Source organism: Petaurus breviceps, unplaced genomic scaffold, assembly GCF_028583685.1.
Source record: "Petaurus breviceps papuanus isolate PSGF00001 unplaced genomic scaffold, PetGlider_PUasm1.0 91133, whole genome shotgun sequence".
Taxonomy (NCBI): domain Eukaryota; kingdom Metazoa; phylum Chordata; class Mammalia; order Diprotodontia; family Petauridae; genus Petaurus; species Petaurus breviceps.
Genome location: NW_027187419.1, coordinates 84180551 through 84197537, shown reverse-complemented (window position 1 = coordinate 84197537; position 16987 = coordinate 84180551). Strand labels below are relative to the sequence as shown.

The following is a 16987-nucleotide window of genomic DNA, read 5'->3' as shown; positions in this document are numbered from 1 at the left end:
CATTATACAGAGATGTATTCATGTTTTTAAAAATTTAGCGATTAGTACAATAAAGTGAGTGATGGAAATCATAACATGGGGCTGACTGGGTCTATCTTGAACTAAACAGATTTGGCCAAGAATAATAAAAAAAAAAAGAGTCAGAGAGAAACGTAAAGAAGAGACTAGACCTTCCAGTTATAGGGTAAAAGGGAATCAGAAACAACAAATCATGTATGTGTGTTTGCTTTCTCTCTCTAGCTGGGAAAAGTTCAAATTTGTTAATGAAATAAAGGGGACCTTAAGGTAAATGAGTAGATAGTTGTTATGATTAAGTAGCAAAAGAGACTACTTGCTCCCCCAAGTAGTAGCATCACGGTAAATATATGTATTATTTGTTTTTCTTCCACCTGCATTTGCGACTTGGAAGTATAAAATTTTAATTAAAGCAAATCTTAAAATATCAAAATCATTGCTAAAATATAAACTTGGTCATAGCAAAATTTGTTGTTAGTTGCTAAGCAAAGGATACCTACACATGACTCCAGAAAATTTCCAATAAGTCATTTTAGAATAGTGGTACTCTTTGCTTTATGGAGTTGGTACACTGCAATGTTTATAACAATCAGCACAGCTCTATTTTATCTGTAGATCATAAAGATCAGAAATGGATCACATGTATTAGCAAAATTACAACACAGGAAAAGTCTGTTTTTTGATGTAGGAGTAAGACCATTGGATTTAAAATGTCAGAAGGCCTGTCTTCCCCCTTATCATTTGCTGAATTCCTAGCAAACCTTTAAAGCCCAACACAACTTAGTTCTCCTAGCTGGTAATGATCTCCTCCCAGCAAAAGCACTCTGCCACTTGCAAATACACTAACCATATACTATGGTATAATAAAACTTCCTTTACTAAAAGTTGATTAGAGTAAAAGCCAAAATCTGTAACATAAAAGAAATGATGAGAAAATAGCTCAATTGCATATAATTCCAACAGCTTCACCCTAACCTATTCAAACAAGACACCAATGCTAAAAAGTAGTAAAGGCAGAAATGACCTTATCAATATTAACTGTAAAAGTTTTGACAGAAAAGTTTAGATAGGAAAGTCACCAAAATGAGGAGTCCCACTCCCCCTCAAAAAATCCTGAAATCTCTTCAGTCAGAAAACACTTGATTGCTTTGCCAAGTGTAAGTCCAGGGTAACACTAGATTAATGTACATGATAATTTGTAATCACTAAAGAGCAGGAACATGAAAAATGAAAGCTGCTATATAAAAAGGTGAAAAGAAGTAGGAGGTGACAAGTCTATAGAAAAGTTAGACTGAAATTCAACAAACACACATTGTTCCCCAAGCATTCAGAGATAAAGTTGGCAGAAAAACAGATAAATGGAAATGAAAACAGATGTCATCAGTTCTATAATAATCTACATTCCTAATTACAAGGATAGCAAAACTACCAACTTTATATGTGAGATGCCAGTTAAGATAAAAACAAGAAGACTGGTTGGACCATATAAACACTAAGGAAATCAGTGAGTACTTACTGGTAATGAAATACCCAAAGTATTAAGAGATTGTTTTATAAGATATATCTGGGAGAAAATCCAAAAGAATGGGGAAAAATCCTGCATAGAATTACTCCCCAGAAAGGAAAAGTGAAAGAAAATCAATAACTACAGACTTATATTCAACTTCATATGAGAATGTTCTATGTGCAAATAAAAGGACATCTTTTTTTTTTTAAGCAATCAGGGTTAAGTAACTTGCTCAAGGTTACATGACCAGTTCTTTCTGAGTATGGTGCTAAGTATCTGAGCCCAGATTTGATCCCCAGGTCATCCCAACAGTGGGGCTGGTGCTCTTACTCACTGTACCACCTGGCTGCCTCTAAGCAATTGGGGTTAAGTAACTTGCTCAAGGTTACATGGCCTGGTGTTTCTGGGTGGGTCCTAAGTGTCTGAGCTGGGACTCGATCCCCAGGTCATCCCGACACTGGAGCCGGTGCTCTCTACTCGCTGTGCTACCTGGCCGCCCAAAAGGACATCTTTGATGAAAATAAAAAATGGGAACAGGCACTTTCCCAAGTGGTTTTATTGATGAAACAACTGACTTACAGTCCAGAATTATCCCTAACTTTCATGATGTGACCAGCCCATATTCTATTTTGTTCATGTATTTCTTGGATAACATTCTTCACCTTTGTAATTACTTAAAATGCTCATGGCCACCATTCCCCTCTCTATTCCCTTTTGAGTGATCCACAATTTCAATTTATGTGTTTCATGACTTGCTGCCTATAACCCTGGAAGGAGCATCAGAAAGAAAGGTCTTTGTTTCAAGGGTTGAAGCCTATTCTTTGACTCTTGCTGGGTTCTTGATACAACTCACTGATTATTTGCAGTCTTTAAAAGATACACATATGTGGGTATATGTATGACGGGCACAACTTGCGGCCCTCAAGCTCACCAAAAGATCTCCTCTACATACAAAGAATGTTTTCCTCTACATTTTTCGAGGGTCACCCAAAATCTTTTGTGTGCTGCAAGTGGCTGGAGGGCTATAAGTTGTGCAGGCCTGATATAAGATACATATATATATAGTCTTACTACAATTTTAAGGGGGAAAGAATATTATCTCATTGATCCTCACAAAAAACTTGTGAAGTAGGTGCTATTATTACTGTTTTTATAGGTGAGGAAACTGAGGCAGAGGTTAAGTGACTTGTCTAGGATCATACAGCAAGTAAGTGTCTGAGGTCAGATTAGAACTCAAATTTTCCTGATTCTAGGCCTAACACTCTATCCACTGCACAATCTAGATGCCTTTACTTTTAATAGTTTTAAGTCATAAATAATAAACTATTAAAGCTTGTAATTGACACCAGGGAAGATTCTAGGAATTTGGTTGGTGGGTGGGAGTAAATTCTGAAGTGCATTTCATGCTCCCAGAGTGTTCCAAAAGTCTTAGTGTACTAAGAGTTTTGGGACACTTGCATAGTCAAATTCACATATAAACATACACAATGGACCAAACTAGCTCTAAAGGTCAGTAATTTTTAATAATAATCTGGACAACAGTTATTATTCACATGGTTTTTCTTCTGCGGATGGTTTGATCAAAATCTTAAAATTGATCAGGAAGCTCATTAAGGAAGCTTTGTAGTGTTCTGAGACTTGACTCAATCAGCATGTCCTTATATAAATGGGAGCTTCTAGAGATGCTTATCATCTATGGGAAATCTCTCCTTGAAGTGATTACCAATCACTTCCACAACAGTGAACACTTCTCTCTATGCATGTTTGATGTGAGAGTGTCAAACAAAGTTGTTTTATTTTTTCAAGGAAACCTGAATAATTTTGAAATATACATGGGAACTGTAAGCACTGTGCTCTAATGAATCAAATACCTTTTAGATCAATAAATAAGTATAATGGGATCTTGTGTAATCTATATCCTTTGGTTAACTGTGATGATCAAGATGTCTTCTAATGAATATCACTTGGGGCGGCTAGGTGGCTCAGTGAATAGAGCACTAACCCTGGAGTCAGGAGGACCTGAGTTCAAATTTGGCCTCAGACACTTGACACTTACTAGCTGTGTGACCTTGGGCAAGTCACTTAACCCCAACTGCCCTCACCCCCCCCCCCAAGAAAGAAAAACACCACTTTCATAAGCCTTCTTGTTTCTCAATAATAGCTTTGTTATGGATGAGTCAGTAGTTATGTTTTCCTAATTTCCTATTTTGATAATTATGTCACTTCCAGCATGAACCTCCTCTATGTATACTTGGTCCATTTATGCTCCTTTTTCTTGCTTTTACTGCCCTTCCTACTTCCTCTCCAAGCTTATCCAGACCTATGATGCTAGATAAAATGAGATGGATTTCTGCTTTCACAATGCTCTTCAAGAATCAGTATTTTTCTTCCTTTATGCTTGTTGCTCTCTTTTTAGTTTTATCCTTAATGACTCTGGGATGACTGCTTAAGTGGGTCTAATTTTTTCATTAAATGTCCCCCTGCCACCACTGATTTTCATTATTTTATAAAGTCATGCTGCTTATAATCTTCCACAACTTTTTTTCATAGTTTTATAAAAAATGAAATTTTTAAAATTAAATTTATATGTATACACATACACATGTATATTTTATTCCCCCACTTACATGTTAAAACAATTTTTAAACATGTTTTTTTTTAAAGTTTCCAGTCTTAATTTTTCTCCCTCTCCTCTCTGAGACGTTAAAGCATTTAGATATGAATTAAACGTGTGCAATCACATAAAATATTTCCATAGTAGTCTTTTTGTACAAGAAGACTTGAATAAAAGAAAGAAATTGAAAAATAGTATACTTCAATCTGTATTCAAACAATATCAATTCTTCCTCTGGAGGCAGATAGTATGCTTCGTCATTAGTCCTTTGGGATTGTCTTGGATTATTGAACTGCTGAGAACAGCTAAATCATTCACAGTTTTTCGTCAAACAATACTGTTGCTACTGTGTGCAACATTCTCCTAGTTCTGTTCAACTTCACTTTGCAACAAGATGAAATTCTAAACTTGTTGCTCTTGGCTTAGTGATTAGTAAGCTGTTTTTTAGAATCTCTTGGTCTTCTTGTTATGGCAACTGATTTACACTGGTTAAATCAGAATGAAATTATTATAATCTGTGTTGATGTTTTTCCAATCATTTCCCACTTTGGAGGTACCAATAAATTGTTTATATATGTCAAAATGAACTTATTTCAATTGTATGCTGTATTATTTTCATTTTTAATTCTTTCTTCTAATATTATAACAACAAGAATAATATGTATCTTTAAAAAGTTTAGAAAGCAATTTACATATTTCCTCTCATTCAGCCTCATAAGAACCTTGAGTTCTTATATACTGTTGGTATGATTATCTTGCTTTTTACAGAAAAGAAAATGACATTTCAGAGAGCTACATAGATAATAAATGTTAAAAGATGGGATTTGACCTTAGGCATTACTAACTCCAAATCTAGCACACTATTGACTTTGTTATGACTCTCACACAAGTATTCATTTCCTGTTACGAAACAACAAAAATAAAATTGACTATAGTATGTGTGTCTGTGTATTTTTAGGACTAGAACTATTACTTAATTGGTATAGGGAGCTTCCATTGAAGAAACCTTCTTTACCAATGCAGATGGAATTCTGCTTTGCAATTTAGTCTTTTTTTTTTTTTTTGTAAGCAATTGGGGTTAAGTACCTTGCCCAAGGTTACATGCCAGTTTTTTTGTGTGGGTGTTAAGTATCTGAAGCCAACCTATCCTGGGTCCTCCTGGATTCTGGGGTCGGTGCTCTTACTCACTGCGCCACCTAGCTGCCCCTGCAATTTAGTCTTATGAGTGCCTGGGGGACACTTAAAAAGTTAAGTGACTTGATCAAGAATGCTCAGTTGGTAGTGTCAATGGCAGACTTTGAATGTAAATTTCCCAGGATTTCCTGACTCTGAGGGGTATGCTCTTAATCTACTACACGAAGCTGTCAACAATATATATGTTCCAAGAAGATTCTGATCCATTCACATTTGCATTAAACACTGTTTTGTCAACATATTTTACTAGTAGTTAAAGGAGTTAATAAAATTTGCATAGCCCATGGACTTTGATTTTCAGTTTTAAAAAAGAAGCTACTCATCTTCTGCAGTGCTTACTACATCAAGTGTCTTCTGATTAATTAAAAAAAAAACCATGATGCGTAGGTGTTAAACTTCTGTGTAGTATACAAGTCTTTAGTATACAACACTGGATTTTATTGAGGATTAAAGAAAAAACCTCCCCCTTTCTCTCTTTCCTTACCCAAAGGAAGAGGTTTCAACTAAGGCCAATAACAGGATAGGGAAGACTTTACAGTTTATGGAAACAAAACATAACCCAACAAAAGGAAAATTCTGACCTAAAGAAAGACCCCCAAAGGCAAAAGAAAGGTTATCATCTTATTCATCATACCAAGAATCCACTGATCATCTCTTCAAAGAAGTCCCCAAAAGCATAAGAGAAAAGAATGGAAGGAAATAATTATCAGAATTGTGAATGTGAATGGTATAAACTTACTCATAAAATGGAAGAGGTTAACAGAATGGATAAGCAAATCAATTTATATGACTGAGAAAGTGCCTCACCAGACTTCCTCATTTTTTTCCTATAGGATTTCACTTTCCCTCTTTTCTTCTTTTTAAGACTACTGAGACAGAAGAAAAACACTGTGTGAATTCCTGTTTTACTTAACTCTGAAGTGCTACATGTTTTTTTTCCTCTATGAGAAGTTAAGCACTTTAGCATAATTTAGCCTCTTTGATTACTAATATATACCTTTCTAGGTTTCTCTTGATGTTTGTAATTCAAAGTTTATGCAGTTCTGACTGATCTTTTCTTTTTTTTTTTTTGCTTTTTGGAGGGTAGATATCCTCAGTCATGGCATTTTTATAGATTTCTGGCTTTTCATCTGAGTCAGTGTTGACTTTACAGGTGAGACTCCTCACCTGGATACTCTTGGCTTTTGGCTAGTTTTTTGTGCAGTGCCAGGCCAGATATAGAAGTATGCTGATAGTTCTTTTTAAATTTCTTGATTATTTGATCTGATTCCCCTTCTACTTCACTGTTGGAGTATATGTGGGAAGAGTAAGTTCCTCTATGGCCTTTCACTCAGCTATTTAAACATATATATATATATATAGCCCCATGACCTATTCTAGTCTACCTCACCTACATACAGAGATGTTCAAACTCTTTATATTGCTATCATTGACAAATACATAAGACTTCCATGAACATGAACTCCGAAATTCTTTTATCTGAACAGTCTGTGTTATTTCTACCTCTCCCACTGCCTTGTAAACCCTCAACTCTATTTTTTATCCTCATAATGACCTCCACAACTTTCATAAATTATGCACCCATACACTGGCCACACTCTTCTTTCTTCCCAAACTTGACCCCTTGGTAAACCAGTTCAACTCTACTTGATATTAATGCCATTTCTGTGGTAAAGTTCTAATTTTTTATTATTGATAGCTTGTTTAAACAATTCAGAATGAAAACTTAGTTATATGCTATATATTTCTCATTACTGTTCTTTCTTCTTGATTATAAATTCTGATTTTAACTATGAATTTGCACAAATTGCTGACCACTTTTTTTTCTTGGAGGAGGCAAGGCAAAGAAATTGGGGTTAAGTGACTTGCCTAAGGTCACACAGCTAGTAAGTGTCAAGTGTCTGAGGTCGGATTTGAACTCAGGTCCTCCTGACTCCAGGGCTGGTGCTCTATTCCCTGTGCCACCTAGCTTCTTGATAATTAGAATATCCACCAGTATTTTCCTGTCTATTGAAATGCAGACCATTTCATTCTTTTTGCTTGTCATATTTAGCACACTAAAAAAAAAAGTGTCCATGATTTATAGAGACATGAGTCTTCTACATAATCTATGCCTTTGGTTTCTCTTTCTTTTTCTAGAACCATACTTTCTCCATTTTTTTCTCCCTTTCCTCAACTATTCACATACCTTTGCACCAAAGCAGCCAAGCATCAGGGCATATGTTGAATTGCTTTAGAGGGTCTTAAATTCTTTAGAACATTTCTCAACTGTGTCATCCTATGCAATTGATATTGGTGTATAGGTGCAATAATTTTCATAATGGTCCTTTTGGAAATACAAATATTTCTTGCAATATGTGATGAAGAAATATCCCATGATAAAAATTCTTGAAGCTTTAGGGAATACAACAAAAACCAAAACACCCAGCCAATCTGTTAACCTGTGAATCACCAATACATTTAGCTACAACTTCTTTTCTTTCTTCTGGTTCTGCTTATGGCAACAGTATCTGGATTTGTAAGATTCAGTTTCTCCAGCAATATGTCCACTTGTTGGTATTTGGAAAAGGAAGGACCTCATATTCAGAGTTACAAAAGGTAAATTAAAATTTTACTGTCTAAAAACTATTAGTATCCTCTAATTCCAAATGATTTTTAGCAACCGCTGTCCACTTCCTCATTAGTTCTCTAATGACTCACCAAGGCACAAAGGTGACCTTGAGTTTTTGAAAGCTGTACCAGTAGTGAATGAAAGCTTATGGCAGCTTTTACCAAGCTGAAAAGACTTTGAATACAAGTCTTACGGACCAGAGCCATCGACTGTAGACTAGTCCAAGTTTAGTCATTTAAAGTCCTGAAGCATGTAAGTAAGAGTTACTATGTAGTGTTATCTTCCTAACCCAAGATGTCTTTCTAGGTCACTGTCTCCAATAAACTAATGGTGAGTAAGAAGCTCACTTTCCTATGGCTTTGTTAAATAAATCAGTCATCTTCATGTTCCCTAATAATTTCTGATTTACAAAATATTCTATTTTCCTAATAGGAGAAGTATGTGCAGGTAAGAATTACATGACAAAATATGCCATTACAAAGAATATTTTTTATAACAAAGTTATATTCTAATGTTCTGCTAACCTCAATGATGCAAGTTTAGCATAAAATCCTTAGTAATAAATGAATATACCTAATAACATGTTACTACAGCAATTATCCTTTCTTTCCTTCTTTTATGAATCCCAATTAACCCTGTTACAAAATTTACTTAAACTCCCAAACAACTAAAACAGCAACAACAAAATCCAAGCACTTCTTTTCATTGGATAATTCCCTACAAAAGGAATACATCTCTATTTAATCTCTAGGTCCTGAGGAGAGAAAGGGTGATTTCTAGTAGCCTTATTGATTCTAATAAAAATATAAAACCACAATTAAAAAAACACAACTTGGGGGTGGGTAGGCGGTGCAGTGAATGGAGCTCTGGCCCTGGAGTCAGGAGGAGTTGAGTTCAAATCCGGCCTCAGATGCTTAACACTAGCAGTGTGACCTTGGGTAAGTCACATAACCCCAATTGCCCTGCCTTCCCCCCAACTAAAAGAAAAATAAAAAGAAAGAAATACAACAAAAACAAAAAAACCCCACAACTTGTGGGTTCAAAATCATTCATTATGATTTCATTAAAATGTTTCAAAACAAACAACCAAAACAAAACAACCAATTATAACTAGACTCTAATCTTAGAAACAGAGCATCTGACAATGTATACCTTTTAAGAAGTAAAGACTATAACTGTATTCTCCAATGATCCACTGCACTTCATAGACATAAAAAGTAAAATTAAATTATCTTTGGCTAAAAACTATTAACTCAAAATTAAAGCTAAATTTCTTTTGAAAATAATTTTCATAAAACTGACATCCATGTAGATTTTTTTTTTTTACTATTAACAATGATTTCATAACAGAAGGATAGTATTTCATTAAATGGGCTTTCACTTGTTCCTAAAATGTTCTACATAACTCTTATAAAAGACCTAATACCAACTTAAAAGGTAGTGAGTATAAGGACAGCTGAACGTTACTTTTACATTTGTACCTTTCTGTACAAGTCAAGCTTTCATTTTGCTAAACAGTCACAGAATATTAAATACAGAATTTAAAAAACTATTTAAAAAAGTACAGCTTGGGTCTAATGACAATAGATGTTCACAAACCTAAACATATATAAATTATCAACTATGTCAACTCACCTGTTAGACAGCTTATAGCAATTTTAATTATGTTCATAAATAAAATAGGTACGGGTTTTGGGTATTTAGAATCCCTAGACTTCAAAATCAGGGTCCCTTTTAAGTCAATGGGCAATAAGGTATAATATATTCATCTCTGAAGTAATCTAGGAAAAAATGATTAGTTAGATCATTTATTTCTAACTCCCTAATTAGGGCAAAGCAAAGAAGAAACAAATTTTTTTTTTCCCCCAAATGAGGAAAGAACATGAAAAATATCTGTCATAATCTTGCCTTACAAAAAGTCCTTCAATTAATCAGATAATTTGGCCATAAGACTCTATTATGGCCATTGGCTGAGGGAAGATGAGGGAAAGTTTCATGGAGGAGGTATCTGAACTAAGTCTTATAGAACGGGCATATTTTCAAGAGGCAGAGATAGAAACAGGAAGCAACTGGGGAATAGGGAATGCATGAGCAAAGGCAAGGGGAATGGAGAATATGGGTCGCTTTAGGGGATGCTGAATATTCTTGTTTGGTCTAAGAGGAATTATGGCTTAATGGACAGATAACTGGAACCTTGAAACCAGAAAGCCTCTGATACATCCTAGCTGAGTGATCTGGGGCAACTCACTCTCTCAGTGCTCCAACCAATTTGTGAAGATTCGACAATAGTAGAAAGAGTTTCCCTTTCTAGGAGTTATTTATATCAATTAAATCACAGGTGTACTTTCTATCCCTTTCCTTAACAAGTAAAGGATAGTTTTATTCTCCTACCCTTCCAAAAAAAGGTATTCTGAAAATATTTTGATCAAATTAGATTGAGTTCCTCAAGGGCAGGTATTGTCCTTTGGTTCTTTTCATATCCCCAGAATTTTCTTAATAAATGTTTACTGATTATTGACTGAAATTACCCAAAGAATCAAAATATTCTTGTTTCTTTTGTATGGTACAAATATGATAAATTATAGTTTATATGGTATTTTAAAAACTGGAAGTAATTATTAACCAACACTTTCATGTTTACTGACATAACAGTTAATATTCAGAGACAGTAGCTTCTGAAGTATCAATAATAATAATTAAGATTTATACAGTGCTTAAAGGTTTGCAAAGCACTTGAGAAATATCTCATTTTATCCTTACAACAACCCTGAATGCGAAGTGCTATCCCCACTTTACAGATGAAGAAACCCCAGGGTCATACAATTAGTAAATGTGTTAGGCCACTTTTTAATTTAGATCTTCCTAATTTCAGGTTCCAGCATTCTATCCACCGTGCCACCTAGATGTCTTTATCATCAAAAAGAGATTGTATCATATTCTACATAGTTGTAATGCTAAATCCACCTTATTGTAGACTCAGCCTGATTATTTGATTAGCTATTCAATTCTCTGACAATGCCTGAAAGCTAGGCTTATTTATAGCAGGTTTTCAAATTTCAACTACTGGCAAACAGGTTCTTTGGCTAAAGTAAAAAAAAAGCTATCTATATATTCTGTACCTACCAGTTACAAGTTCCCTTATTTCTGCATCAATAGATTTTCTTAACAATCGCAACAGGGCAGGTATCCCACCAACATTTTTCATGGCTATTTTATTTTCATCTGTAGATTTTCCATAAACAAGGTTGCGCAGTGCACCACACGCATTCTTCTGAACTTCCAAAACTCTGTGGTCCAAAAGGTCAACCAGATATTTGATTCCTCCTAATCTGCATACCTAGAAAGATAATGTAAACAGTTTAACATTATTGTGCATACATGAAGAAAAATTCTAATAAATTAAATCATTAAGAGGCTTAAAATTTCACACTTATTATTATCACTACTATGTAAAGAATGATACCAGGTTCTGGGAAAGATAAAGTATAATCTTCATTCTCATAAAGCTTATAATCTAACAGAGGAATGCAAAATTTGATATTCAGTCATTTTTCAGATGTGAATCCATTTGGGGTCATTTTCTGGGTAAAGGGATACTACCATTTCCCTCTCCGGCTCATTAAAAATGAGGACACTGAGGCAAACAGGCTTAAGTGAATTATCTAAGGTGACATAGCTAGTATCTGAGGTTGAATTTGAATTGAAAAAGATGACTCCTCTTGACTTTAGGCCCAGGGTTCTATCACCACATGTGCTGTCCAGTGCAATATATATGCATGCAGGATTGGAACATAACTGTTTAATACAGAAAATGCATGCTGTGCAGTGAGGAAGAGATAATTTTTAAATCAGGGAAGATTTCATGGAGAATATAATATTTGAGCTGGGTCTTATAGATCTGGTTATGTTTTTAATATATATCTAAGGAGCAGAAGTCAATTAGGCATAGAGAATGCATGGGAATGGATAATAATGAGGCCTATCAGGAGCTAGCAAGCATCCCATTGTGGCCTGCATAGAGGGCACATTGATGACAGGTATATGAAGTAAGGCTGGAAAGGAGGGCAATGACAGAGTGTGGAAAATCTTTAACTAGAGGATTTATCTGGTAGGTAAGAGAAAACCAGTGAGAAGTTTCAAACAGAAGAGTCAGACTAAGTCTATTTGTAAAATAGATATGATAGCAGTACTATGGACTGGAACTTGGAGGGGAAACAACTTCCTCAGTGTCACACTGGTAGTATGTGTCCTTGGTCCTTCAACTTCAGGGACTTACTGAAAAATGAGGCAGTGGAAACAAGAAGCCTGGCCAGCAGATTATTTCAATACTTCAGTTTGGGGGCAATACGGTCCTTCACTAGAATGGTCACAGAGAGGGGTTTAATAAGATAAATATTTATTAAGCACATGCCATATGCCAACTATGATTAAAGGGCAAAATTCTTAAGTAAACAAAGTACAAAAGAAATCATAAGATTAAAATATTTGGTCAATTTTGACAGCATAAAATTATTTTTTTTAAATAAAATTTTATTTTTATATTATCACCTACATTTCTTCATATATCTTTCCCTCTTCTTCCTCTTAAAGAGCCACCACTTATAGCAAAAAGTAAACAAGATTTAGCACAATTAAACATGTCAAAAAAATGTGTCATTACGTGAATTCTTTCTATATTCTACATTGTGTGTGCGCACATGTCTGTCTGTCTTGGTAGGCTAACTCAAAGGTATATAGGTATTTTGTATTTATTTTAGATGGAATTCCTCTTATAATTCCTCCCTGGTTTTTTTTCATGCTGTATAGAAATGCTGATCGTGTCACTGTGGATTAACTGTATTTTGTAGCCTGCTCTCTTGTTGAAGCTATTTGTTTTCAGTTTTGCCATTGATTTTTCTGGGACAACATGTCATGTCATCTGCCAATAGGGATGATTTTGTCTCCTCTTTGGCAATATTAATACTTTTACTGTGTTCCCTTGTCTTACTGTTATCATTAGCATTTTAAAAACTATGTCAAATAATGTACTGAGCAAGTTTCTAGTGTGTCTCCATTGCAAACATATGCCTTTGATTAAATTAGAGAAAGGCTTACAAATCTGACTCAAGGGTTTTTTCGCATTTCATTTATGGCTTGCTTGATTTCTTTTTCTGAGACTAGGCTCTTTAAAATCTCAATTTCTTATTTTGTTGGTCTGACTGTTTTATATTTATGAAGTATGTAATGAATTGCACTTGAATTTTATGTTTTGTTGACATATAAATGGACAAAGTAGTTTCTGATTTTCAAAAATTTCTGTTGTGAACTAACTTCATTCATTCATTTTTTTTTGGGGGGGGGGGACAATTTGGTTCTCATTTTTAATTCCTCATAGTACCTTGCACATAACCATAGGTTCATTAGGTATCTTGCTGAATGAATGTCAATTCTTCTACCCTATGGAGTCAAACTGGCTTTAATTTCTCAGGTAATTTAAACTAAGAAATATGCCTTTTATACCATATATTTTAGAGGGAAGGTGTGTGCTAACTAATACATAACAGTCTTAGCTGTCAAAAATAGCTTCTTCATGGGGCAGCTAGGTGGTGCAGTGAATAGAGCACTAGCCCTGGAGTCAGGAGGACCTGAGCTCAAATCTAGCCTCAGATACTTTAACACTTACTAGCTGTGTGACCTTGCGCAAGTCACTTAATCCCAATTACTCTGCCTTCCCCCCTCCAAAAAAAGAAAAGTTTCTTCAACAGCTTTGAGATTACTGTAGACAATCAACCTGTAGTCAGAAGTCAATGAATCAAAACAGAATCTGAATCCAAGTAGTTATATAGATCATATTACAAATGTTAAGAAATCAACTAATTATTCCTAATTTTGAAGGGCATATGTACTCCTTAAAATTATTTCTTTAAGGTTTGCCAATTCCAATTATGATTAGTAAATCTCTAAGTATTTTTCTAATTCAGCCACAGAATTGGAACTAAAGATATTCCTGTTGAAAACCAAATAAATACCTATACTTAAGAAAAACAACAAAAAGAATTCAATTATCTTAAACATTTTATATCTGGAATGAAAGAAGTTCATATTGTTATAAAAAGCTTGTAAACTTTTTTATTTTTAGGTAGTACCAGATATTAGAAAATCTAAGTTGACCTTGGTTGATTCACATATTGAGTATAAAATGAAAATAAGTACTAGTTCTGACCAATTCTCCATCAGAGACTGCAAATGAATTAGAGAGAGAAAGACAGCAATGTTCTTCATACTCAAATGAAGCTCCAAAAATGGTTTTCTGAATGACTAATAAAAATTCCAAAAATCTTAGCTTTGCTAGAACCTTGTATTTGTGTTTCTGGGACCTGGGGTTTTGTTTAACTGATGGAGTAGCAACATCTCTTGTAGTTATGTCTCCCTTGCTGGGGCAACAGATAATTAACTGACCAGAGGTCAGGATGCAGAACGGTAAGTCAACTATATAAGACATTAAGAAATTTGTATTCTAAGCCTACCACTGTTACTAACTGTGGTGTGACTTAAGAAAGTCTTAGTACCTCAGTTTCCCCCTTTGTAAATGAAGGCATTGGACAAGATGAACTGTAAGCTTCTTTTAAGTTCTGATATTTAATGATCCAATAGAAAGTCTTTGTACTTTGTATAATACCTTGCACATACTTTAATGACTACAATTTCACCAGTATATAATTCCCTCCACCAATTCTTTTATGATGCAAATAGCTTTGAGAACTGCAAAGGCTTTAAATCTGAAGTCAGTCTGGTGCTGTGCATTCCCAAAATTAGCTAGGCTAGTTCAACATTTAATCTGGACTGGACATTTTCCCAAGTAGTTAGAACCTGTCTGAGCTTTTAGCTCTCTGGCATGGCCTTTGACAACACAGGGTAACCTCAATACCACAGTAAGACACAAGAAAAAGACAGTATCACAGGGTCTTATATATAGTACTTGCTTAATAAGTATACTACCCTAGACTACACCTCTATTATAATCTCTGGGACATCAAAATTCAGACCATAAGACACAGCCAATAAGAACACTGTAAGATCTCTCACATTCTTTACTACTGGGTTTAAGACCCAATGTTCTGGATGTACTCTTCTGCACCTCTAACAACAGTTCTTGCTTCATGTCCAAAAATTTAGTATAAATCTAGATGATTAAGGATTTACTCTGCCCCTCAACCCAGACCAGCAGAAGACAGCTGGTATGCAGGACAGTTTGGAAAAGGTCACATGAGAAGAAAAGGTGGCGTTTGTACTGGATCGTGAAGAAAGGTAAAATCTGAACTGGTGCTAAGATAGAAATTTCTCAGACCAGGGAATGGTGTGAACAAAGACACAGAATTTGTTAAGTACAGAGCATATTCCAGGGAGGCTGAGCATGATTTTTGTGTTCTTTTGCAGGTATCCACCCATAGGTCAGTCACTGGTATGGTGTTTTATAGTCCAAACTGATAAAATGAAAATTACAGCTTAATAAACTGTTGAAAATAGTAATTCTATTAGTCAAATGAAAGATCAAGGGATATCTGTGATCAATAAATACATATAGCTCTCAATGACCAATAATTTCTCTAAAAGGACAAAAATACTGATAAAATTTAAAGTTTATAGAAATTCATGTTTATAACCTCCTATAACTTCACCCCACTATATGCTGACATAATGCTGAAAACATGCATATATTCCCTTTTATTAGTTTAAGGAATGCAAACATTTTTGTTCTAAAGCTTTGTATCAGAAAATATTTTTCTTAAATAAGGTTAAATTGACTAGACTTTCTATGTTTTAAAACAAGCTAATTAAAAAGACAATTTGAAAATTACATTAAAATCACTCCAATATTATGATTCCAGCTTTTGTGAGAACTACTCAAATTTGTAACTGGCTTCCAAAATAATAAAAATTATTTTAAAATATTTTTAAAAGACTATTTAATTGAATAAAATAATTCCCTCTGAGACCTCTAAATTAAAGAGTGATCTTTCCTTTATTTTCCTTCAGAGATCTTGTACCTCAGTTTTCACTTTGTTATCTCCAAAGCATAAATGTTGTAAGTAGGCCGCTGCATTTGCTTGAACTGAGGGAAACTGATGTTGTAGCATGTGAATGACTTCGGGCAGTTCAGGATCACGCCAAGCAAATTCTCTGCAAGAGAAAAAATACAATTCCAAGAACTTTTCAAATTTGTACTTTTTTTTTTGGAGGGGGAACGGTAGGGCAACTGGGGTTAAGTGACTTGCCCAAAGTCACATGGCTTGGTTTTGTCTTAAGTGTCTGAGGCCGCATTTGAATTCAGGTCCTCCTGACTCTCCAGGGCTGGTGCTCTATTCACTGTGCCACATAGCTGGCCCTAAATTTGTACTTTAGGTACAACAAAATTACTCTTGCCAAGAAAGAGCTCCTTTGCAACAGAAATAAAGTTATTAAAATACCAAAAATCTCTGTAAAATTTTTTTAAAAGTGACAAAAAGATATGAGGGTATAACCAAATGAGACAAAAAAACTTAGTACATATAACTTCTTCCCATCGGTTTTGTTTAAAAGAAAATATTTTTCATTGATAGATTTCATTTTTTTCATAGAACTAGGCAAAAAATATTACAATTCTTTTGGAAGACAACAAGCTTAATTTTAATGAACTTATATATCTACATAACAACTGTTGGCTGTGGTTAACATAGCATAAATGTGGGTTCTTTAGCTTGGTGAATTGAAGGAACTGACAAGGAGAGAAAGAATGACAGGGTGATATTAAGAGGATCATGCTAATCTCATGGGCCTAATTTTGGAAACATAAGTGAGGGCTTTTTAAATGTAAACTTGTTACATTAGGAGAAAATTGGCTCATTTGGAAATGGATCAGTAAGTTGGCTGACCTTGATAAATCCTCAAAAACAAACTCACCAAGAATATAAGCATTAATTGTGAGAGAAAAGAATTATATTCAGAGTAGGAAAAAAAATTAACTTTAAAAGAAAGAAGAGCCATTTCTATTAGCTTATTTTATTAAACCAGGTTTTTTCTGTGTTTA

General features: G+C 34.6%; 1 protein-coding gene across 10 annotated transcripts in view; it reads right to left on the bottom strand.

The window, feature by feature from the left end:
* The window catches only part of PKP4 (plakophilin 4), a 260863-nt gene that overhangs the window by 23811 nt on the left and 220065 nt on the right, over window positions 1-16987 (bottom strand). For all 10 annotated transcript variants that reach the window (XM_069080737.1, XM_069080739.1, XM_069080741.1 and 7 more), the window contains 2 exons: window positions 15969-16101; window positions 11065-11278 (listed from right to left, as the gene is read on the bottom strand). In XM_069080737.1, coding sequence (XP_068936838.1) covers window positions 11065-11278; window positions 15969-16101 — 347 coding nt within the window. The remainder of the gene's footprint in view (window positions 1-11064; window positions 11279-15968; window positions 16102-16987) is intronic.